General features: G+C 32.5%; 3 protein-coding genes across 7 annotated transcripts in view; 1 reads left to right on the forward strand and 2 right to left on the reverse strand.

Annotated features, from left to right (window-relative positions):
- LOC141448130 (uncharacterized) overlaps positions 1-1500 on the reverse strand; it is a 63856-nt gene extending 62356 nt beyond the window's left edge. Inside the window, exon 1 of one of the 2 annotated variants that reach the window (XR_012454858.1) lies at positions 1156-1500. The gene's annotated coding sequence lies outside the window, so the exon portion shown is untranslated. The remainder of the gene's footprint in view (positions 1-1155) is intronic. The other variant, XR_012454861.1, reaches the window with a different exon arrangement.
- Positions 1-8935, forward strand: part of LOC141448110 (uncharacterized) — a 62984-nt gene extending 54049 nt beyond the window's left edge. The window contains exons 1-2 of one of the 4 annotated variants that reach the window (XM_074116188.1): positions 5624-5696; positions 6517-8935. In XM_074116188.1, the coding sequence (XP_073972289.1) occupies positions 6517-8340 (1824 nt within the window). In that variant the 5' untranslated portion in view covers positions 5624-5696 and the 3' untranslated portion in view covers positions 8341-8935. Of the gene's footprint in view, positions 1-5623; positions 5697-5774; positions 6113-6139; positions 6437-6516 lie in introns of those variants that run through there. The other 3 variants (XM_074116189.1, XM_074116190.1, XM_074116187.1) reach the window with 3 other exon arrangements.
- Positions 8936-9709: 774 nt separating this feature from the next.
- On the reverse strand, positions 9710-11648 carry LOC141448131 (coiled-coil domain-containing protein 12). The gene is made up of 3 exons (XM_074116246.1): positions 11393-11648; positions 11169-11307; positions 9710-10160 (listed from the first exon to the last, which is right to left on the reverse strand). Exons 1-3 carry the CDS (start codon positions 11524-11526, stop codon positions 9963-9965), a joined length of 471 nt encoding a protein of 156 aa, XP_073972347.1. The 5' UTR covers positions 11527-11648; the 3' UTR covers positions 9710-9962.
- Between the last annotated feature and the right edge of the window lie 113 nt (positions 11649-11761).

Here is an 11761-nt window from a genome sequence, read left to right on the forward strand (position 1 = left end):
CATCATCATTTATTAACAATTTTCTCCTATTACTAAACTTTACCAGACATGTTATGGTAATTTATGGTTAGGTTGGGCGACGCACCTAAAAAGCTATTACCTTAGAGGTAGAAAATTAATGGCCACTTTATTTATTTGTGACAGCGTCAAATTTGGAAGTATGTTTTCAAGTTAACGAGAGATCGTATTATTTAAAAGACATGAGTATTTAGGATGGTAAATAGTATTCATAGATCCTATAATCGTGGAAGCCATTTTCGAAAAATTATACAAATTTGTGAAAAGAGGACTGGCCACTCACTTATTCAAATTTTGAAAAATCATTTCACTAAAGTTACACTGGCTTTTGGAGGTCAAGTCTAAGTTATGAGCGACTTTTCCCGACTGCGAATACCCAGAAAAGTGAAAATTCCAGGAATTAAGATAACGCATAAAACGATAAGCATCATTCATCAAGTTTTCCAGATAGTGGATCTCAAAAAAATGGTTTCGATTAAGGGTGGTACAGATTCGATACACTAAAGCAATTCCTTTGACCCAAAAACAGGAAGAGAACGTAAAAAAGAATCTTTTCTTTGAAGATCTCAATTTTCAACTTTTAAATTATAATACGGCAATACAGGCATAGTTCTAATATGTTCATATCTCATGTTTACTTTCACCACAAATCAGACAGTAACATAAACTGAAGTAAAGATTCATAATGACAATGTTTGTCATAATTCTTTGCTTTTCAGAAACTGACAACTTGTCGAAATAACGTGAGAATTAGCCCAAGACAAATCTTCAAAAAGGAAGTTTTAACTTTACTTCCTAAAGACAAGATGGAATAAAAACAATTGCTATAAGATAGTAGAGAAACTATTGAATATAACAGTTAAGAAAGATGCGAATATTTTAAAAATGTTATTGGAACAATTATGAAGTGGCAAAATGATCTTTCAATAATGACGGGTAGTTTAGATCATATCAATTTATTATATTTACGACAGATCAGGTATAAAAAAATGTTTTTATAGTTTTATATAACAAAAAATGAGAAATTAACGTTAAGATTATTGTCAAAACTTAATTGTATTTTTAATAATCTTGCTTCAGTGCGGTTTATAAAACATTGAAATACAAAAAAATGGGTACAATGCAACTTTTTCTTACCTCAGTTTACATATTAATTTTCTTGAATTAGTAATAAAGAACATAGTATAATTCAAAATTACGCATGTTCACTACAAGATAGTGATGGGCTATTTGAGCGGACTCGTTCCATTGGAACGAGTCCGATGGTGGAACGAGTTGATTCAAATCCCTATTTTTAAAAAAAGTGATTCCGCCCCGCCCCAAAAAATTTAGGCAAATAAAAATGAAAATGAGGCAGCAGAAGGTTTGGAACGATTAAACATAAGAACAAATGTCACGCAATTTATTATATTATTATATCATTAAATGTTAGCTTTCCCAGTTAATAACAAAACTATATTTCTTTAACACACATTGAGTACTATCCCTAATTTCCAATTGCTCTGATAAATATAAAATTAACAACGTAATACAAATATTAACACAAAAATAGGCTAGTCAAATATAAATTAAAGCAATGCAGTTTTGTCATTATCTAGCTTGACCACTAGAAGACTGGAGTTAACTTACTTCAAGAGTATTCAAGGTAGAGAAACGGAAATGGGTAGGAAATTATTCCATAAAAATTCTAACCCTTCAAAATTATAATTACTCATAAATAAAGAAATATTTATTTACTAGGACTTGTATATCAAGCTTTAAAAATATTATCTTATTATTTTACGAAAAGAAAAAGCTGTGTGCTTAATCTTTAACATAGCGCTGGACACTCTTATTCTTATCTTCATTGGGTAAGTTTAACCGTGTACATGACCGTGAGACAGTCAAAGTAACACTGAGCCAAAATTTAGTATTACCTAATTGGTTTACTTACTGCAGTATCCCTCCCACTCTATCACCAATTTCACAAACATTCATCGATTGGAAATAATTTTTAGTTAAATATTCGTTTTATTTGAATACAAAAAACATTATAACGCTTTCTTAAGATGATTTTAATTTTTAAAATTTGTTTTTGTCCATTACTCTTATAAAATACGAAGAATTTCAAATAAAATATAATATACAAACACAATGATCTAGTATGCAGGTGGAGTCAGTCCTCGTTACCATAGCAATGGAACCGTTAAACAACTCCGGTTCCAGCTCCAGCAATTTCTATTGGCTAGATTCAGTGAACGAAAAAATGGAACGAGTCCGGTTTCAAAAGGATTTAAATCACTCCGGATTCGACTCCACCAACTCCAGTGGATTTAACCAATGAAAATGCTAGAGCTGGGCCGGAGTCGTTTAACGGTTCCGTTGTCATGGTAACTACGACTGACTCCACCTGCACACTAGATCATTCTGTGTTTGTATATTATATTTTATTTGAAATTCTTCGTATTTTATAAGAGTAATGGACAAAAACAAATTTTAAAAATTAAAATCATCTTAAGAAAGCGTTATAATGTTTTTTGTATTCAAATAAAACGAATATTTAACTAAAAATTATTTCCAATCGATGAATGTTTGTGAAATTGGTGATAGAGTGGGAGGGATACTGCAGTAAGTAAACCAATTAGGTAATACTAAATTTTGGCTCAGTGTTACTTTGACTGTCTCACGGTCATGTACACGGTTAAACTTACCCAATGAAGATAAGAATAAGAGTGTCCAGCGCTATGTTAAAGATTAAGCACACAGCTTTTTCTTTTCGTAAGATAATAAGATAATATTTTTAAAGCTTGATATACAAGTCCTAGTAAATAAATATTTCTTTATTTATGAGTAATTATCATTTTGCTTGAAGGGTTAGAATTTTTTTTATGGGAATAATTTCCTACCCATTTCCGTTTCTCTACCTTGGATCCTCTTGAAGCACGTTAACTCCAGTCTTCCAGTGGTCAAGCTAGATAATGACTAAACATCATTGCTTTAATTTTTATAATTGACTAGTCTATTTTTATGTTAATTTTTGTGTTACGTTGTTAATTTTATATTTATCAGTGCAATTGGAAATTAGGGATAGTACTCAATGTGTGTTAAAGAAATATAGTTTTGTTATTAACTGGGAAAGCTAACATTTAATGATATTTTTTAATGAATTGCGTGACATTTTTACTAATGCATAGGGTAAGTACAGAGACCGGAATCGGTGAACGAGTTGTTGGAATCGATTCCAACCCTGGAACTGATTCAAATCCAACGAGTCCAAAGACGGACTCGTTCTGCCCATCACTACTACAAGATACATAGTTTGTTGAAGGAAGTGTTAGGTTATACATAGGTCTTCCAGAACCCCACTGTTTCAAGATAGGTTACTTTACTTGAAGTTCAAATGAAACCTCTTTGCTTCACCCTTGAAAATCACAAACAACTTGAATAAGCCGTTTCGGTTGCTGATGTTCTTCCAATTTTAGATCTGCTAGAATTTTGGACTCTTCTGAAATTTATTATAATTGAATACAACCGGAATTCTAGATATGAGCTTCAACCAACAACCTAAAGAACAAAACAAACGATTTTCAAAAGAAATTAATAAATCTAAAGGTGCAAAATAACGTAAGTTTTGTTGAACTTTTTCGTTCAAGGAAATATTTGCATTGAGAAAGATTTATTGTGCTCCTCCCTACCAGTACCAGTAGAAATCACTCAACCTAAAATAGTTCCAGGTGATGAAAAAAAATCACCCAGATGCTCTAGCAAAGTCTTTAGGAAGAGCGTTGGGAGCCTGAAGTTAAGGGGTAACACATGCTGGTACCAACTCACACCTTCCTTATAGTGCTCTACCTAGATTACCTGCTTCGTCAGAAAGGGATAAACACTCCCAAATGTCCAACACACTCCTTCTTGCCATGGCGACCTGGAATTCTAAAGATGGAACTTCTAATTAAGAAATTAGGATGCTTCTATGAGAGTATATTACTCTCATACACTAAGTTGGGTAACTACCCAATTCTCTTATATTAGAAAATAGATGTTGCAAAGTGTGTCAAGATCTTACAAAGTAAATCAAATTGTAGTCTACTCCATTTGCAATCGGCTTATCAAAGCACGTCTTTCTGGGTTAAAATGCATGTAATAACGTGAAAATCTTCTATTTTAGCTCTATTCGGCCGAGAAGATGAATTATAGGTATCAACTGCTTCTATGACACACTTGTAAAGCTCTGAATTCATCTATATTTGGATAAAAAGGCCCATATTTTTGCAGAAATTACAAATGCATTAATCTATTTAGGAGGTGCAAAGATTTTTTATCAGACACAATACCGTTCAGATGTATTTTATAATTTGTTAGAAAAACGCTTATACAACCAGAAATTTACACAATATTAAGAAATTTGTAAGAGTGACATTGGTTCATTAGTGTTGCCTGATATTTGATTAATCGATAAAAAAAAAACTTGAAAATAAAAGTTTGAAAAATAAATAAATGAATAAAAGAGACATTTTTACGCAATCAAAACAAAGAACAGAATGACTGTGCCCAGGAATGCAGAAAGTTGAGCCTAAGTAGGATGATATATCCAGTATTACGAAGTGAAGAAACACTGGGATGTCTGTTACTAAATAGAAGTTAGTAGTAGAAAAGTACTTCCAGTAAGAAAGTGTCTGGTGTCATCACTTTCTCCAGCAGAGGCGTACTCTCTAGATGTTAGGTCAGGGGGCACTACGAAATTCATCCTGTTACTATAAGCCGCGTTCCTAACTAAAGAGGCATTACCTAAGTTTCATTTCTTTCAATAACTGAATGAATACAGGACTTTTCTGTTTAAAATATGTTATGCGTGTAAATTACTTTAAGTAACAGAATATTTATAATTATACCTTCCTGCCATGTAATTTATAATTTACTAATAAATTATACCTCAAAAAAATTGAATTTATTTATAAATTCAACCCCTTTTAGTAGCAGGAATGTACTAAAATTTCGGATGACCAATGTAAAAATGTTGCTGTTTGTATAATTGTCTATTTAAATCTTTACAGTTACGTGATCATGGCGAAAATTACTTTTGGTCCATTTGCAGGCTCTGTAATATGCCTTGTCAAGTAGACTTGACGTATCATCTTCTCTTCTCCTTTAAGCTCCTCAGCCAACAGCTGGATTATCCAATTTCTTTTCACCATTCTAAAGAACTGGACCACAAAAAGTCTGCCCTATATAAGTTGGAATCTTATATGTCAAAATATTCTTCTACATTTAGAACTATTCATAGTTTCTTCGGTTTCGAACTGGAGTTATTCCTGAAATCTCTCACTAATTTAAAAAACAATCTTTGTAGTTAAGTGAGAATTACAAACTGAAATATAATCAATCTATATACTATATTAAATTTTTATTCCTATTATGTGGAAAAGGTGTGTAGATTTTGAAGTCATCCGTTACCCAACTTTTTGAAGCCTAATTTTCTAGAATGTCCTTTTTATACTGAGTTAATGATAAAAATATTTTGCAAATAGAGAGGATATTTAAATCCTACAGTATTGAACATTAAAAAAATGAGTACCGCTATTTAATGGAGCTCTATAAACTGTGCCATCAGCTGATATTAACATCTGGAAATACGTAATAGTTATGTTAATAACCTAGCACTTACAGTTTGTATTTGATTTTCTGCATTCAGCTTCTATGTAATAATTTAATTCTTTTAAATAAATACTAGCACATTAACCATTAGTTTCGCTTCTTGTACAATCTTTATTCTCTAAAACCATACGATATATAGTTATTTATTCCTCATCTTGTGATACTACTTAACATTATTTTATCGTATATTTTTCTTCCTTCATCACGCCAGAAAATCTTATGATTTTTGTGCTATAGATTATAAGTATTTTGTTCAGTGTATATGTATCTTTAAAAATTTCATATGAAGCAATACTAACTATTCTTGCGTTAAATGTAATTTTATTTTATTTTATATCTATTCTATTTTATTCCTCTGGAAGAAACTACTCGACACTAAGTTGCTAAGTATGAGAATACCTAGCGTCCCAGGAAAGACGAAAGCTAACTGGTTCTGAAGAAGAATCATTCGTACGCTCAGGTCGTCTATTTGATAATTTCATTGAATATACGTATGGAATAGCAATTAAATTAAATATTTTATTGTTAGTAAATATAGTTTAAACGAGACCATCAAAAGGATAAAACTTGAACTTGCTACCAAGAAAACATTTCTTTAGATTTGAAACTCACTTTACAGTCAGGTCCCACAGAGATACTAAAACAAGATTCAAAATTTTGAGCACCAGAGTATTTACATATACTGCACCTCAAAAAGGATGAAAGTTAAAGTCAAATTCGATAATTTTCTACGACCGCAATAATTTTCTTATTAGCAAAAGAATAAGTAAACAACTTGACTTTGGTATTAATTACTCCATAAACTATTTGGCAGACATCTATAATTACTACAAAAATTAATATATTTCTTATATTTTGTTTCAGATGTGGTTAATAAGTGCAGTAATGATTACTAGCTTTGTGGAATGCCATCAAACACCACCAACACCAACCCACGTTTCCTCAATTAACAGTCTACGAGAAAAAATGTTATCGCCTACGTTAGACCCAAAATTAAGACGTGCATTGTTACGAGTACTGAGTAAATTAGAAAAAGGTGCACTCCCAATTGATCCTGAGACTGAACTATCGGATGAAGACTTTTTGAACATATTCGGCCAACCACCAGAACCCAGTGAAGATCTAGGTAGTATAGAAAGCAAAGAAATACTGGACGAACGACCACCATTTATACCAACTAAAACTCCAGCGCAAATACTGGCAGAAAATAAAGCATCTGAAGAAAAATTCAATGGACAATTGTTCACATATATTCCACCAACAGTTGAAACCAATAAAAGGCCTAATTATCAGGGAAACTCTGATGAAAGATATCCCAATTATGGTTATTCTTATATTCCACCACCAACGGATACCTCGATACAACCAGATTATAATCAAACAGAGTATCAACCAACAAAACCAACACCTGATCAGAATGACAATGACGTCTCCTTTCAAATGCCTACTCCTATTGATATACCAGATCAAGTAGGAGAAATGACACCAGATAAAGATTATGAAGAAGTGACACAACAAGAAGACGACTCTGAGCGTACTACAACACCAAGTGGTGAAGACTTTTCCGATGTTGATATTGATGTAAGGGTTGAAGATAACAACAGTACTGAAGTTGAAGTATCAGAAAGTATTACAAGAGAAATAAAAGAGAGTAACAGTACTGTAGGGAATGGTACTGAAAAAGTTTATAAACATGAAGTGGAATTCCTACCATCTTCTCTGGTAGCAGCTTTTACCGTACAGCAAGATGATAAAGGAATCCCAAGAAAAATCATTCCATTAGATGATATACACCAACAAAAAGCTCTTGTGGAAAAAAAACAAAAAGAATTACTAGAAAAAGAATACAAATTACAACAACAGTTAAGATCATTACAAGAAGAAAAGTATAGATTTCAGGGTGCGCTAGAAAACGATGGAATTCTGCCAAAGCCAAGATTTCCCGCAATAACAACATCTATCGTGCCAAGTGTAAACATATTTTCAGAACCATTAGCAAAATTACAGTTAAAAAATCAAGAAAATCAACTAAGGGACCAACAAGAATTGCAAAGATTGAGAATTTTAGAACAAGAAAGGCAAGAAGATTATCGACGACAACAAGAGTTTCAACGTCAAGAATTACATAGGCAGCAAGAAGCAAATAGGCTGCTTTTACGCCAGCAAGAATTTCAAAGACAGAGAGAAGCAAACAGACCATATAATCCAAATTTGGCCCTATTTCCACCAAGTCCAGTGCAATATAACGGTTTTCAAAACAAATTTAATAATTACAATCAATTTCAGAAATCACAACAAATAGACTTTCAAAAGAGTGTAGATTATAGGATACCAACCTCTATAGGCTTCCAATCACCTCAACAATCATTTAATACTTTTGGTCCATTGTCCAACTATCAACATCAACCAAACGTAGAATTGAATCGAGTGAATCGCAAAGAACCTCAACAGTATGTTGGCAATTTTGGACTTAGACCACCAAGTGTTGATTATCAACTGCAAAATTTAATTGTCCAATCAGGAGTATCCACTTTCTTACCGTCAGACAACAGAGATGATTTAAATATCGTGTCAAAAGTTCTATCACTGAATCATGGAGGATTTCCTAAAGATAATTTCAGCAAATCTTCAGAAATAATTTCTGCCTATATTAGCCCACCATCCAATGTTATACAACCGCCATTCTAATTTAAAAAGAAAAATCGATGTTTGGTTGTTATTTTTAAATTTACAACATTCTTGTGAATTTCTAAATTCAATAGAAAAATCAAAATATCTTACCTCAAGTGTAAGTAACCAAAGATATTGCTGAAGCTAAGTGAAACTTTTTTTTAAGGGGAAAAAAAGCTCAAAGTTATGTGCCTTATTATAACATTTCCATTTTTAGTGTACATTTAATTTTTTTTTGTTCATCATAAACCAAATTTTTATGGTAATCATTTATTACCAAATTTGGTATGTTGTCTACTAGTACAAAATAATCTTGTATTTTTATTTATTTTTAATATTTAGAATGCCAGTGATTGTGCATAAAAAAATATTGCTCTGTAATTTGTAATATAGAAAAAGACTTAATAGTTGTAAGGTAGAAAAGTTTTAATAATGCAAATGTTATGAACGTAATTGACGAAAGAAGTTTTAAAAAGTGGACCATACCACCAAAAACGTATTAAGTTACAACATCCATAACTAGCAGGGAACTGTAAATAGTAATTTTACTAAAAAAAAAAGAATGAAATTGTACAGTTTAACATTTTAAATAAAACATATCTTTTTACTGAAATTTTTCATTAAATGATGTACCTGGCTCGAGATGATAAGGTTACTTCTCTTTTGACATACACTTTCAGACAAAATTAACACACAAAAAGTTCCGCCATACGTACATGAACCTCTTCCAAAAGGAGATCCTTACAGTGATACAACACACTCGCTAAATCCTAGCTATTTCCAGACTCACTGACGCCCATTTGGAGAGTTTAGGCAATCCCTTGCCTACTCTTGTGTACAAAACCTTCCACTGTTGCAAGGTCTAGTACAGGAATTTTATCGAGTTGACCTCATTCTTTAGAATAAATGTCCGTAGTATATGTTATTATGTCTGTCAGCAGACCTACTGTCTTCACATAAATAATAAAAACTAGTATAGTAAAGAAAGAATAGTTCTAGATAGCTCCAAAATATTGAAAATTTATAAGAAAGTTAGCGAAAGACTATTAGCCCTCTAAATGGACTTCTGGATAACCTCACGCAGGTATTCAAGACAGAGAGGATTGTGAACATTGATAAGAGGAAGATAATGGAATTAAAAAAAAAGAAAAAAAAATCTGCAACCGTTAAGTTCGCATTGAATCTTTGATGGTTCGGCCACTTAAAAAGAATGGACGATAGTCGGATGCCCAAAGCGATTTTTTAATGGTAAGCTGGAAGAAAGAGAAATGACAGGCAGACGTGAGTAGACGTAATGAAGAATTTTTTTAAATACGAATTCTACTGTAATTTTGGTTAAAGGTATCTGTCCAATAAGAAAAATCCTTGAAGAAGAAAGAAACTTTTTTAAATAGTAAAAAATATATTAAACAATTTTTTTGTAAATATAAAATGATTTAATTTCGTAGTAAATAAATTTGACTAAAAAGGAGTACGTTTCACCTTCTGCAATGTAAAATTGTAAAGACAAAAAATAGTTAACTTAACAGACAAAACTGCTCACATTACAAAAATATCAATATGTACACAATTACAGAATTTCTTTTTCATTTTTCCTGCAGAAGTATGTAAATATAAAGAAATTACTTTCACATCAGTGATCAGTCATCATCATCTTGATCCTGCGCCTGAGCACCCAACGCTACTGATGTAGCGAGATCATTTTGTTCTGATTTCAATCTTTCTCTAATTAATTCTGCAATCGCACGTTGTGTTTTTCTATCTAATCGTTCCAGTTTCTTTGCCACATCTCTCTTTAGATCCCAGTCTGGTTTTCTTGGCGCTAAACTAGTTAAATCCTGAAAAATAACATAAAGTAAACTTTGTGAAATAAATAATCTAAAGCATTGTGGTTAACAAAGCATTAGAAAATCCAAATTTGTAGTGGAGTTTGAATAAGACATTGAATAATACGATTTGGAATGTAGAGTTGACAGTCTCGTTCCTCTGCTTCTACAGCAATTTTCATTGTTGGTTGGATGAACACTAGCGATTCACCAAGTAGGTACTGCTTATTCTTAAGATCATTTATTATCCATTGTTTGTTCTGTCTTCAACTTCTTCGTTTTTCAGCCGAGAGTAAAATCAGTAACAATAGTCGACAATTTAGGGAAGTGATTAGCTATGAGGTTAGCATACTGGACTCCCACGCGGAGGTCCCGGGTTCGAATCCAGCAGCTGACCCTTAGATTTTCTCTTCCTAGGAGCTTCTTACAGCTCACTGTCCGGTGATGGACAGTGTTGTCTGTGACGAGAGAACACTGTCCGGAGGCCGGCAGTGCACTGGAAAAAGCTCCGGGCGCTAATAACCTCAGCTGTTGATGCGCAAAAAAAAAAAAAAAAAAAATAGTCGACAATTTATTATTTTCATTTTTGGCAAAGAGAGCAGCCCAGTTCAACTTCAGCTTTGAATGGTGTCTGCCGCATTTCTGATTTGATTCGAAATACAAGCGAAATATATTGGTTTTCTAGATGTAAGGCTTGAACAAATTTTGAACATATATAAGGTTCAAAATGAAAGGATTGCTTGCTTGTACAACTGAAAACCAGTGAATAAACACAAATAGTAGCAGAACCCTGCAAACCACTTAAAGAAGTTACTTTACACTGCTGCAAAATGAGGAACCTCAAAAATAATTAACAATCATCAATCCATATTATCAAACAACTCGAACTTTCATTTGTAATATTAATATTAAACTGCAGTAATTTCTTGTATTTCGTGCTTCTATCTGCCCACTCTAGACTTCATTACAAAACAATATTTACAAATACAAAATTTATAAGTGTACATTTGGAAAACTTACCAAATCTTCAATAACAACTCTCATTTTGGCAGACTCCAATTGATCTTTGATTTCAGCTTCAACATTTCCCGGTTTAGCAGGTTCTAAAACTGTTTCCTTTAGTTTTTCATCAGAGGGTTTGTAACTTCTAAATTTTGGCCTATAAAAAAAAAGATTCACAAATCATTCTTTCTTTTCAAATCAAATGAAGGGCTAGATTAAAAAACCACTCACAAAACTATTACTTTGGGATTCCAACACTTGTCTTAGTTTTCTTTCCATCAACTTCACTTTCTTCATGCTTCTTCTTTAATGCTTTCAAACGTTCTTTACGTTTTAATGCAGCTTCCTCTAAAGACCCAACGGATTCCTCAGTCATGCTTGATAAAAGAAATTTATAAAATTGTGGTTCTGAATTCTACAGCAAGTAACATAAGACGTTCTGCACACCAGCACAGTGGAGAGAAGCTGTAAAAACCGTACCGGTAGGTTACAGATAGCAGCACTTAATAGGATTGACATCGACACATTTGATGAGCATTATCGAACCTCCTCAAATTTATTAAATTTAGAAAATACTGTCTCTCAGCCCACTAAGAATATCCAAACGAAAT

The sequence above is a fragment of the Rhodnius prolixus genome, unplaced genomic scaffold (genome assembly GCF_049639745.1).
Source record: "Rhodnius prolixus isolate KJV_2025 unplaced genomic scaffold, Rpr scaffold_13, whole genome shotgun sequence".
Lineage (NCBI taxonomy): Eukaryota > Metazoa > Arthropoda > Insecta > Hemiptera > Reduviidae > Rhodnius > Rhodnius prolixus.

Bases quoted from the DNA above. Each gene is read 5' to 3' on its own strand.
- LOC141448131 (XM_074116246.1), bottom strand. From the start codon at position 11,526: ATGACTGAGGAATCCGTTGGGTCTTTAGAGGAAGCTGCATTAAAACGT. The intron at 11,308-11,392 runs GTAATAGTTTTG...TTTTTTTTATAG, and splicing joins ACAAGTGTTGGAATCCCAAA to GCCAAAATTTAGAAGTTACA. The intron at 10,161-11,168 runs GTAAGTTTTCCA...GTTATTTTTCAG, and splicing joins GAGTTGTTATTGAAGATTTG to GATTTAACTAGTTTAGCGCC.